This window comes from Otolemur garnettii, unplaced genomic scaffold, assembly GCF_000181295.1.
Source record: "Otolemur garnettii isolate 467f Iridium unplaced genomic scaffold, OtoGar3 scaffold00292, whole genome shotgun sequence".
Taxonomy (NCBI): Eukaryota; Metazoa; Chordata; class Mammalia; order Primates; family Galagidae; genus Otolemur; species Otolemur garnettii.
In genome coordinates, this window is record NW_003852687.1 from 768,682 (window position 1) to 781,970 (window position 13,289).

At 46.2% G+C, this 13,289-nt stretch overlaps 1 protein-coding gene across 1 annotated transcript in view; it reads left to right on the forward strand.

Moving 5' to 3' along the window:
* CABIN1 (calcineurin binding protein 1) overlaps nt 1-13,289 on the forward strand; it is a 172,723-nt gene that overhangs the window by 51,482 nt on the left and 107,952 nt on the right. The window contains exons 19-23 of the mRNA XM_023508926.1: nt 2,345-2,460; nt 7,917-8,078; nt 9,172-9,378; nt 9,603-9,748; nt 12,389-12,650. Of these exons, the coding sequence (XP_023364694.1) occupies nt 2,345-2,460; nt 7,917-8,078; nt 9,172-9,378; nt 9,603-9,748; nt 12,389-12,650 (893 nt within the window). The remainder of the gene's footprint in view (nt 1-2,344; nt 2,461-7,916; nt 8,079-9,171; nt 9,379-9,602; nt 9,749-12,388; nt 12,651-13,289) is intronic.

Sequence of the window (13,289 nt, forward strand, 5' to 3'; positions counted from 1 at the left end):
CCCGCCACAATGCCCAGCTTTTTTTTTGGTAGAGACGGGGTCTCACTCTGGCTCATTCGGGCTCATGCTGGTCTTATGCTGGTCTTGAACTCAGCTGAGCTCAGGCGATCCACCCGCCTCAGCGTTCCACAGTGCTGGGATAACAGGCGTGAGCCACCACACCCGGCCGATTATTTAGATTTTTAAACTGAAAAAGCAATTTGTCTTTCTCCATGAGAAAAAATGAGACATATTTCAGATCTCTCCATAGCAGCATTCAGTGTAGTTGGATGGTGTCTGTGAGTCTACACAGTTCTCCAGGAAAGAAGATGTGACCTAAGACATCTAGCCAAGTTGTTTGTAATTATAGAGGTGACAGACATTTACAAACGGGACTCCAGCTCCTCCAGCTCCACCAGCTCCCACGAACACATCTTCACTACTCTTGTGGAGACAGAAGTCAGTAACCCAGAGTGAGTCAGAGTGGAAGTCATGGGCAAGGATTTGTGATGAGCACTGAATCCGTGTAAGATGGGAATTGAGAGAAAGCATCTAGTCTAGTATGGTTGCAGAGAACACTGGAAAGGTTATAAACCTTGAATTTCTACAACTAATACAATATATGCAATAAAATTGAGAGGTAGGGAGAAAGGAGGATGTGTAATAGACTAATTGCTGATCTTTTATATAGAGAGTCATTTGATTCCCTTGAAAATGGAAACTAAAAGACCGATAAAAACTGGAAAGTCTTTAATTCTTAGTAATTTTCTGGCCTTTTTTTTTTTTTTTAAGTGTTTATCATACTTTTTGACAGTAAAAAGTACAGAATAAATTTCATTAAAGAAACTTATTTCTGGCTCAGTGCCCATAGCACAGTGGTTATGGCGCCAAGCCATGTACACTAAGGATGACAGGTTTGAACCTGGCCCCAGCCAGCTAAACAACAATGACAACTGCAACAAAAAATAGCCGGGAGTTGTGGCAGGTGCCTGTAGTCCCAGCTACTTGGAAGGTAGAGGCAGGAGAATTACTTGAGCCCAGAACTTGGAGGTTGCTGTGAGCTATGATGACATGGTACTCTATCCAGGGTGACAGCTTGAGGCTCTGTCTTGAAAAAAAAGAAAGAGAAAGAAACTTATTTCTGCTGGGTGTGATGCCTTCTAGTATGTTCATTCTGATACATTCTGGCCCTGATCCACAGATGCTTGTTACAAGGTATTAATGGGAATGGCCGGAGATTAAAAAATACCAAGGGATCTTTAAGGAACTAATAATCTAGTGGTAAACAAATTCAACTAAAATTCAGTAGTTCGTTTTTCTTCTGTTTTACATTTTCTACTGTAATATTCAGGTAGACCTAAACATAAGAATTTTTAAGTTAAGAAATGGTACGTGTAGTTTGGGTTCCATTGATATAAATTATTTTTTTCTCCCTTTCAAAATGCCCCATACATGCACAGAGGATGCTTCTAGTGATGTCCACCAGAAGTCAGCATTGGTTCCCTGGGACTGGTATTTTGGTGGATGAAGTGTTCCTTCTTTGTTTCCCTGTATGGTTTGGATTTTTTTTTTTTTTTTTTTTGAGACAGAGTCTTGCTAATGTCACCCTTGGTAGAGTACTGTGGCATCACAGCTCATAGCAACCTCAAACTCCTGGGCTTAAGCGTTTCTCTTGCCTCAGCCTCCAAAGTAGCTGGAACTACAGGCTCCCGCCACAACGCCTGGCTATTTTTTTGTTGCAGTTGTCACTGTTGTTTAGCAGGCCCAGGCCAGGTTTGAACCCACCAGCCTCGGTGTATGTGGCCAGCGCCCCAACCACTGTGCTACGGGTTCTGAGCCAAGGTTTGGATTGTTTGTGATAAGCATGTATTACTTCAGCAAAGCAAATCGAGTCAGTACTCTTTTAAAAAGACAAGAAAAGGATGAAAAATCTGTGGACACCTTGATAAAGCCAAAAAAGCCTCAAAAGGAGACAGGCTGGGCATGGTGGCTCAGACCTATAATTCTTGCACTTTAGGAGGCTAAGATGGGGGGATTGCTTCAGGCCAGGAGTTCAAAACGAGACTGAGCAATATAGTGAGACTCCATCTCAACCAAAAAAAAAAAAAAAAACCCTGAGAGTGGTGGCATACTCCTGTAGTCCTAGTCCCTGGGGAGGCTGAGCACAAGAGCGTGAGGTTGCAGTGAGCTGTGATTGCTCTGCTGCCCTCTAGCTTAGGCAACAGAGTAAGATTCTGTCTCCAAAAAAACCCCAACAAAAACAAACAAATCCCCACACACAAACACTGGAAAGAAGAGAATAGACCCCACAGCCCACCTGCAGGTGCATGTTCCCACACTAACTCTGGGTCTGGGTTTTCCCTAGGAATGTCAGAGTCGCCCATGCTCCCATCGTCCCTCATGCTGCTCAACACAGCCCATGAGTATTTGGGCAGGAGGTCCTGGTGCTGCAATTCAGACGGGGCTCTGCTGCGGTTCTACGTGAGTGCTTCCCACTGAGCCATGGGTGGCTGTCACGGGGCTGGGTGGGAGGTGGGGTGTGAAGAGGAACAGAGCTGTGCTAGCCCTCCCCTAAAGTGGGGGCCTGCTGTGCTGCTTTACTGATGTACATGACTACTAAAATTTGCCAGAAAGTCTGAATTTAGATGCAGCTGAGACTCAGGGCCTGGGCCTTGAATAGCAGGTAGTTTTAGATCCACTGGTCATTACTGAGTCTGTTACTAGTCAGGTGTGGGGTTGGGCCCTGTACTAGTAATTTTAGAAATAATAACCACATTTACCACTACGACTTACTGATCCCTGTTTGCCAAGCACCACTCACTGTGCCTGATACATACCTATTCCATTCAGGCAGTAAATGATTAGTGAGCATAGATAGGCTTCTCTACAATTGCCAGCTGGGATTGGTGGTAGCTTCTTGAGCTACCAACTCTTTTCCAGACTCACTGTTGAGTGGGAGGCAGAGCAGCACACAGACAGATCACAGAGCTCCAGGTGTTCTGGGTGTACCAAAACTTCCTAAAGTTTTGTTGGAATATAGCCACACCCATTCATTTACATATTACTTGTGGCTGCTTTTCAATACAGTGACAGAATCAATTGTGATAGTCTATGTGGCCTGCAAAGCCTGCAACATTTACTACCTGGACCTTTCAGAGAACGTTTGCTGTCCCTGCTCTGCACCTCCTGGCTGTCTACGCAGGGCTTACACAGGACCCCTGACCCTCCTCCTGCTCTGGGCTTCCTACCTTTTAGCATGCCATATAATTTTCTCCTTTATTGTGCATCTCTTCTCCACCGAAATGTGCCTTTAAAAGAGTAGAAGTTTTTGTTAGTTTTGTTCACTGCTGGACCCAGCCCAGTGTCTGGCACACAGTATTATAGGTGCTTAATAGATGTGGGTTAAGGGAGACTATGCACAGAGTACACATATGTGTTGAGCTTGGCCGTCTACGCAGCACTTACACTGGGGAGGTGGGGATTTGGCCCGGAGACCCATCTGGCCTCTGGCCCCAGAGCTGGTTAGTGTCTGAGGCAAGTTCCTGCCCTAGCTCCAGCTGCATGCCTGTCTCCCTGACCCTGTGAGCTCCAGGGGCCACTGGGGTGTTCACCCTGGGTCAGCTCTACCCTCCAGGACCATTTTTTGGAAGAGTTGTGCCTAGGAATTGGCCACTCCATTCTTCTGCCTCTCTGTGCCAGTCAGAGTGCAGGGACACCGTCTGTGTCCACCAGGCATCTTTGTAGGTGGGTTTGGGTGAGAATGTTACTAAGAGGGCAGGCAGGATGAAGGGGGAGGTGATAGGATGATACTATTCCTGATTTCTCTTAGTCTGTGCTTATTTTAGTAGAGCTTCACTCCTAGTTGCCAATATTTGCTAATTGAGTTTGAGGGAGAAATGATACGAGTACCATTGTATTTCATTTTATAGCTCCTAATTTCCTGCCCAAGACCCAGCCTTTACCCTGACTCCTGCAGCAACTCTCCTGGCCACCCCAGTGCTTTCTGCCTGCCACTCTCTCCTCAGGTGCTTCATGACTGGCTCATTCTTTCCCTGCTGCCTTTTCAAAGAGCCCTCCGTGCCTGCCACTCTGATTTGTCTACTGCCAGGGAGCTCTGCTGTTTATTTCTTTGTCCTGTGCCTCTCTTCTACCAGACAGAACTCCTGAGTCCAGGGACCTAGACCTTTTCTATCTTTTCTACCTAGATCCTTGAGCAGTGCCTCACATAGACTAAATACCTGAGTTGATATTTTTGAATGTATGAATGAATGAACATAAAGGCATTCATTCATTTATCCAGCAGTGTTTGCCGAGCTCATCATTCTCCGTGCTATAAGAGTTATGAAGGTGAATGCTTTTACCACTTCTTGTTACCTGAGGTCAGGAGTTTGAGACCAGCCTGAGGAAAGTGAGACCCTGTCTCTACTGAACACGGAAAAATCGTGCACATCACCTGGGCATGGTGATGTGCACCTGTAGGCCCAGCTGCTGGGGAGGCTGAGGGTCACTTGAGCCCAGGAGTTTGAGATTGCTGTGAGCTAGGCTGAGGCCATGGCACCCTAATCTAGGCAACAGAGCAAGACTCTGTCTGAAAAAAAAATAATAATAATAATATAAAATAAAATAAAAACTATAGTTTTCAAATTATTCTCCAAAATAAATTAACTGAGTTTACACTTTTGACAGCAATACGGAAATTCCTGCACATCTCTGGCAGCTATAAGTACTACAGATTTAAACATTGATACCCATCTGAGAGGCACGAATGGTATTTTGTTGTTGTTTAAATGTTCCTTTTAATAATTTATGATGATTAGTGATATTGAGCATCTTTTTGTACTTGTTGGCTCTCTGAGTTTCCTTTTCCATAAACTGCTTGTTCATGTACTTTGCTCATTTTCTAGTGGTTTGTTTCTCTTTTTCCTATTGATTTGTGAAGTGCTTTGTGTACCTTGAATTCCAGATTGTATCTATATACCTTCCCAGTTTCGCATGCATGTGTGTCCTGAGTTCTATTTCTATACAACTTTATGTGGAGTGTCTTTTAACTTTGCGGAGAATGCTTTACAGAATTTAAGTATTTTATTAGTTGTCTCTATGGTTTGTGATTTTGGGGGGTAGTTTGTTTATGAAGTCCTTCCCTCCCACAAAATTATAAGAATATTCTCTAATCTAAAAGTTTGCTCTTGTTTTTCACTTGTGATCTTTATTTCATCTTTATTTTATTTTGTTTTATTTTATTTGAGACAGAGCCTGAAGCTGTTGCCCTGGGTAGAGTGCTGTGGCATCACAGCTCACAGCAACCTCCAACTCCTGGGCTCAAGTGATTCTCCTGCCTCTGCCTCTCAAGTAGCTGGGACTACAGGCACTTACCACAATGCCTGGCTTTTTTTTTTTTTTTTTTTTTTGGTTGCAGCTGTCACTGTTGTTTGGTGGGCTTAGGCTGGATTCGAACCCGCCAGCTCAGGTGTATGGGGCTGGCGCCTTAACCACTTGAGCCACAGGTGCCTAGCCTTGATTTTATTTTTTTAATGAGATAAAGTAGGGATCCAGTTTTACATTCTGTACGGATGGCCGGTTGGTTCCTATTAGTAGTAACTGGTGTTTGTGTGAGTAAATGGGTCTGTTCTCTCTGCACACTGATTTGTAAGTTGCCTTTGTCTTCTGTCCACCTTCTATCTGTTCTTGGCTCTTTCTTCTTCTATAACATTGTAAGATTAGTCTGTAAAGTTGCATGAAACTGCGTCTCCCTATTGGAATTTGATTGGAAGGGCATTAACCCCACAGATTAATTTGGGAGAGAATTGCCACTTTTATAGGATTGGGTCTTTCTATTCCTGAACATTGCTTATCTCTCCATTTACTGAGGTCTTACACTTTCATGTCCCCTAATTCAGTTATATAATTTTCTCCCTAAAACTCATATATATTTAGTTAGATGGATGCCTAAGTATCATTTTTTATTACTATAGTAAATAGGGACTCAAAAAATAATTTTTAATTTTGTTATTGCCAGCATATGAGTATTGTTTTTTTGGAAACAGATGGCTAGGGCACACAGTGATGTCTTCATAGCTCACTGGAGCCTTGAACTCCCGAGCTCAGGCAATCTTCTCACCTTAGCCTCCTGAGGAGCTGGGACGACTGGTAGCCACCACTGTGCTCTGCTGGTTTTTCTGTTTTTAGTAGAGACAGGATCTCTTGCTCAGGCTAGTCTCGAACTCCTGAGCTCATACAGTCCTTCTGCCTCAGCTTCCCAGAGTGCTGGGCTTACAGTAATCAGCTACTGTGTCCAGCTATTTTTAAAAAGTAAATTTTTCTTATGTATGGCCTGTGCATGTTATTTTTATTAATTCTGTTGGGTTGTAGACTTGAATTTTCTGAGTAGGTGTTCATATCATCCATGAATAGCATCTTTTTCCTTGCTTTTCAATCCTTATACTATAGTTCTTTCTTTTCTTTTTTCCACTCTTTTTCTTATGTTCTTGGCCCAGAGGTCAGCAACACTTTTTGTTTATGTTAAGTGACAGATAGTAAATCTTTTAGGCTTTGTAGGTCCAAGGGTCTTTGTTGCAACTACTCAGGACTCTCATTGTTGTACAAAAGCAGCCTTAGATAATATTGTATAGAAATTGGTAGCACGCAATAGGTAATTATAAATAGAAAATACGATAATATGGGCTGTGTTCCAACAAAACTTGTGGACATAAAATTGAATTTCACATGGTCTTTGGTAAAAAAAATAGTTTTTTATTTTTATTTTGTTTCAATCATTTAAAAGTGCAAACACCATTCTTACCTCTCAGGCCTCTGACACAGACAGTGGCAGGATTTGGCCCATGATTATTACTCATCCGTTCTAGAGTCTCCCCTTAAACTATTGACTCAGTTTCTTTAGTAATCATAGGTCAGTTTAGATTTTCATAGCAATGTCTACTTATTAGCATAAAGCTGTTCATGGTGTTTGCTAATGATTTTTTAAAAAGTCTGTGTACCTCGAGTCATGTCTTTCCTGGGGTTTGTTTGGTCTTTTCAAACTACCAGCTGTTGGTTTGGTCTCTTTTTTTCTTTGCTTTCTAATTTAGTCACTATGACTTTAGTGTCTTTTGCTTTCTTTAAATTTACTGTGTGTTGTTTCTGACTTACTGAATTGAATGCTTATTTCAGCATTCACTCCTCTGATGCTTACATTGAAGACTATAAGTTTTCCCAAATACATTTTTAGCTGTATCCCATAAGTTTTGATATTTGGTGTTTGCTCTTTTTATGTAATTAATTTCTAATTTCATTGAATTATGTTCAGATGATGTGGTATGTCGTATATCTGGTCTTTAGTCTTTGTTGAGACTTACTTTTCATCCAGCTTTGGTAATAATTCCATAGACGCTTGAAAGGAATGTTGATTTGCTAATAATTGAGTGTAGCAATAGTCTCTGGATCTCATATCTGTAGACACGACTTGTTTACAGTGTTGTTCACATCCTCTCTGACACTCAGGTTTTGTCTGAGAGTGACTTCCTTAGCCTTAATGGGATTATTTGTTTATAAATATTCATTCGACCCCAGTTTCTCCTTCCGAATCTGAGTTTCTTAAAAGCAAGGACTATGTCACACTGTGCCCAAGTAAGAAGGTAAATATTCATTGAGCAAATGAATAGCTAAAGCAATGCGTGAAGTTGTGAAGAGGCATATAGTGTCTTCCAGTGGCTGGTCGGAAACTAGCCAGGTGTGCTGGAAGGAAGGCAGCTTGGCGAATGTCTGCCAGAGCTGGGCCCACATTAACTCCCATTTGGATAAGTCTTTTCCAGGAAACAGGTATTTTTGGAATCAAGTAATGTAAGGGCCAATTATACATAGCTTCCTCAGAGTTGATAGGTAACAGTCTTGGGGCCCTGCTGTGACAGGGCGGCTGTGACTGCAAGTCCTATTCACCACAGGTGCGTGTTCTCCAAAAGGAGCTTGCTGCATCTACCTCTGAAGACACACACCCCTACAAGGAGGAGCTGGAGACAGCCTTGGAGCAGTGCTTCTACTGCCTGTACAGCTTCCCCAGCAAGAAGAGCAAGGCCAGGTACCTGGAGGAGCACTCAGTCCAGCAGGTGAGCGTGCATGAGCAGCAGGAGCACAGAACCTCCTTGAGGATGTCAGATTCATCAGCACTCCTCTCAGAATCCAGTTAGCATTGTATCAGGAGGAGAGAAGGGGTCTGGTACAGTTCAAAGCACAAGGGTTTTCTTTGCAAAAGCTTAGCTTCATAAATTTAAAAATGTATCCTGGCAATTGTCAATAGATTTATTTCCAATTTGGATAATATGTTTAATTCCTTAAAGCTTTTCCATTTTGTTGTTTCAGTTTTGGTTTGGTTTTTTTTTGTTGTTTTTTTTTTTTTTTTTTTTGAGATAGAGTCTTACTCTGTTGCCCTGGGCAGAGTTCTGTGGCATCACAGCTCACAGCAACCTCCAACTCCTGGGCTGAAGTGATCCTTTTGCTTCAGTTTTTCTATTTTCAATAGAGACAGGGTCTTGCTTTTCCTCAGGCTGTTTACAAACTAGTGAGCTCCAGCCAGCGGTTCTCAACCTGTGGGTCGTGACCCCTTTTTTCCATTTGTAACAGCACAGCAATTAGGAAGGTTGAGAACCACTGGCTCAAGCAATCTACCCGTCTTGGCCTCCCAGAGTATTATTTCAGTTTTTAGAGCAAGGTGGGTGTATTATCTAGGGCTCTTCAATGTTACCAGTTATTCTCTGATCACAGTGATTCCATCCCCTAAAATATGAGATACTTAAGGACAGGACCTCAAGTGAGGCCTATGGCTGAGTGTGCACTGGAGTCAGCGTTCAATTCAGTATTTGTCAACCAAGTGACAAAGGGGGCAGCTGAGGCATAGAGAGGGTCAGTGGCTGGTCCAAGACCCCCACCCAGGGTTGAGCCCACCCTCTGGCTTAGCTACATGTGCTCACAGAGCCCTTGGTTCCTCCAATTTTTGTCTTTGTATAGACCGGGCTTATGGTCTTCAGGTACTTGGATCTGGGGATTAGAATGGGCATGCAGATTTTAAAAAGTGTAATAAAGATGTGTTTTAGGTTCTCCAATATACACATCATAACCTAATTTACATTGCGTAGTGTTCATTTCTGTAGAACTTTTCATTACCCTGAATATGCTACAAGTCTGCCTTCTGTCTTTTTCAAGGTGGATCTTATATGGGAGGATGCCCTGTTTATGTTTGAGTATTTTAAGCCCAAGACTCTTCCTGAATTTGATAGCTACAAGACCAGCACAGTGTCTGCTGACTTGGCCAACCTCTTGAAGAGAATTGCAACCATTGTGCCCCGCACAGAGCGTCCAGCTCTGAGTTTGGACAAAGTCTCTGCCTACATAGAAGGGACCTCAGCTGAGGTGGGCCCGCTTGCCATGAGGAGGTGGGTGGTGGGTGGGGCTGGGTCATATTGTTCACCTTCAGCACTGCCACACATGCCATTTTGCTCCTTTCCGTGTTCTGGATCAGACCTCAGACCAGGAGAAGCTGAAGAATATGTCCTGTGTTGATGTGACCCAGCAGTCCTGGGTTAACTGCTTGTGTCCAAGGCCTTGGCCCTCATAACTGCATTTTGACCTGCCAGGTACCCTGCCTCCCAGAAGGGGCTGACCCTTCTCCTCCAGTGGTGAATGAGCTCTACTACCTCTTAGCTGATTATCATTTCAAAAACAAGGAGCAGTCCAAGGCCATCAAGTTCTACATGCATGACATCTGCATCTGCCCCAACAGGTCAGCAACTGGGCTGGGTCTAGGCTGACTGCAATGGGTGCAGAGGGGAGGGTTGGGGGCTGGGTCTAGACTGACTTCAGGTGGAGATAATGGTGGGCTGGGTGTAAACTGCGCTGGTGGAGGCTGGGGACTGGGTCTAGACTCCTGCAGGAGGGCTGGGGGGCTGGGTCTAGGCTGACTTCAGGTGGGGCTAATGGTGGGCTGGGTCTAAGCTGCTGGTGAGGGCTGGGGGCTGGGTCTAGAGTGCTGCAGGGGGGCTGGGGGGCTTGGTCTAGGCTGACTTCAGGTGGGGCTAATGGTGGGCTGGCTTTAAGCTGCCTGGGGAGGGCGCTGGGGGCTGGGTCTAGACTGTTGCAGGGAGGCTGGGGGGCTGAGTCTAGGCTGACTTTGGGTGGGGGTACTGGGAGGCTGGGTCTAGGCTGACTATGGAGGGGTGGTTTGGAGGGGCTGGGTCTAGGCTGCTGCAGGGGGATAGTGTGTTCTCAACTCAGCAAGCTCTTCAGTGGCCGAGTTTGAGTTTTTCCCTGCCTGTAGCAAAGACACCAGGGAAAAAGGAAGGAGAAAGTTTTTGAGAGCTCTGCAGTTATTAGGAAAGGTAGGTTCTTCATAAAAGAAGAATGTGGGAGAAGACTTCTTTCCCAAAGCCCCCTGAGAGAACTGGGGTCAGAAGAGGTATGAGGTGTCCATTTGGCCCCTAGTGTGCTGGGCAGGCAGGCCTGGCCTGACCTGGCTTCATCTGGTGAACTTTGTTCTGCTTCCACTGTAGACTCCCTGACTGTGGTTGCTCTCCTATGGGGGCGAAGTAGCAAGTAATAAAAGGCATGAGCCGCAGTTCTTCCTTGCTCTGGTCACTGTACCCTTGGCAGGCGCAGTTGTCCCTACAGCCCGTAGAGGACAGCCTGCTGTACCCAAGGCTCATGCTTCCTTCTCAGCTCGACTTTCTCTTAGGGTGTAGTGATCAGAGACTGAGCATGACTCACACTTGTAATCCCAGCACTCTGGAAAGCTGAGGTGTAAGGATCCCTCAAGCCCATGAGTTTGAAGTTACAGTGAGCTGTGATTGAGTCACTGCACTCCAGCCTGGGCAACAGCATGAGACCCTTTCGTTCTCTGAAAGAAAAGCAGTAATTGGCCTCAGTCTCCCAAAGGGCTACACTCCAGTCTGATGCAGTTGGTTAAGAAGGAATATTTTGTCATGGCTGCCATACCTAAGAGGTCAGCTGTGGGTCCGGGTCAGAATGAAGCCTTTTTCGGTAGCTGGCCTGTGTCTGAAGGGTCCAGAGTCCATCTGCAGCCAGACCTCCTGGAAGTACTCAGGGGCCAGCCTTCTCTCAGAGGAAAGCAGAGAATTCCACCTGTCAAGATTTGTCTGTATAAGGGGAGAAGCCAGTTCGTGAGGCTTGTATAGCTTGTGGGAACAGTTCTTACAGGCCCTCTTTTGCTTAGCTAGTGGTTTGCTCTGGATGGCTAGCACGTGGCAGAGCCCTGGAGGCCTGGCCCATGTGATGGAGCAGACCTGTGCCCAGGCTGTCCAAGTGCTCGCTGTGCCCCACAGTGAGGTTTCTTCCTCTGTACCACTGTTTCCACACCTGGGAAGGGAGGATGGTGAGACCCTAATGTCTGTGCCTGGCACCTTGCACAGGACAGCCCCTTGGTCAATGGAATGAGGGTCCTTCTGGCTCAGTTAGGCCTCCCAGCATCCTGTACCCCAACCTGTCAAGGCAGCCCTGTTGCAGAGTAAGGGTCTTCTGTGAGACTGGCCCCAGTGCCAAGAAGGGACTTGGTGGCTTGGTCTAGCCATTGGCCCCCTTTGTTTTGATTCTAACAGGTGCCGGGGGAGATCAGTATGTCTTCTGTACTAGCAGTGAGTAGAGGATTGTGGGCGTGTAGGGAGGACAGCATCTGTCCTTTTCTTGTCCTTTTCTGTTCTCTGTTAAGTGCCCAGAATCTTCTTGGTCTTGATGTCTCTGTCGCCATCCCCCGTCAGACAGGTTTCTGTGTTCTCACTGTCTGTCTTCAAGGTGATCTAGATTGGCAGCATCTCAGCCATCGCATGGTCCCTCACTCTTCATTTTCCCGCTGGAAACTGAGCTGGAAAGAGTGGGTTCTGCTCAGGGGCCCAGAGGACAACAGTGTAGAAGCTGGGTTGTTGAGGTCCTGGGGGGTCTCAGTTGCCTGTGCTTCTGGATGCAAGTGTGCTGGCAGTAGGTTAGTGTGGGAGAAGGTATGGTCACACCTGGCCGAGAGTCTCCCTGGAGCCTCAGCTGGGCACCGCTGCAATGCCTGATAGACCATCCCCTTTCCTTTCTACCACAGCAGTTCCATGGGTAACCTCTCAGACCAGGGGAGCAGAGTCCAAGGGTCCATCTGCTAGAGCAGTTACTGAGTTAGAGCAGTTACTGGTGTTGGAGGACTTAAAATATGTTCTATCTCAGAGTGCCCATGCCTCTTCTTGTGAAGGTCTTCTTACCTATATGACAGGTTAGGGACTGAGGCTCAGGGACGTGGCTGGTCCAGGTCCAGGCATGGTGTTAGCGAGTGGCAGAGCTGGGCTCCGTATCCTGGTGGGAGGCTTCCATGGTGTCTGCCTGCCTGCTGAGGCAGTGGTGTTTTTAGCTGGTACTTTTGTTGCTGTCACAGGTTCGATTCCTGGGCAGGCATGGCGTTGGCCCGGGCCAGCCGCATTCAGGACAAGCTGAATTCCAATGAGCTGAAGAGTGATGGGCCCATCTGGAAGCATGCCACACCAGTCCTGAACTGCTTCCACCGGGCCCTGGAGATCGACAGCTCCAACCTGTCGCTGTGGATTGAGTATGGTACCATGTCTTACGCCTTGCACTCATTTGCCTCACGCCAGCTGAAGCAATGGAGAGCTGAGCTGCCTCCTGAGCTTGTGCAGCAGGTGAGGAAGGGTTCTGTCCTGTCCCACCAGAGTGCCCTCAGGCCCAAAGCCCTGTCCTCACATCTGTGCCGAGAGCTCACGGATGAATGTTCCATGAGGCTCAGGCATAATTGTGGTCAGTGATAGCTAGGTCCCTGCTCTTTGGACACCCAGTCCAAGTTCATGGGCAGGCCGTTGTGGCCTGACTGTTGAGCCATTAGTTACAGTGCGGTTGAGGGGTAGGAGAGGAGTGTTGGCCACCAGAAGTAGCCATCTCTTCCCTGTTCTCTCAGAGGAACTTGTTGGGTCCTTGTAAAATTCTGGACCTTGTTTTGAGATTTATGAAGTCTTCCAGGGTAGGGGGCTCCCCTAGTGTGGGGTGCTGGATCTGCACCAATGTCTCTGTTTAGCAGGGTTCTCTTGGCTTCATCAGAAGGAAGCAAAGGAGCCACACTATGAAATAGTCAGGCTGGCAAGACCCAGAAAGATCTCCCAGGAGAGCAGAGTGCTAAAAGGACCAGCTAGTTAGGCAGATAACACTGGGCCTTAAGTTTTGCAGCAATCATCTGTGATTAAAACCTGAAACAAGGGCTCAGCGCCTGTGGCTCAAGCGGCTAAGGCGCCAGCCACATACACCTAAGGTGGCGGGTTCGAATCCCC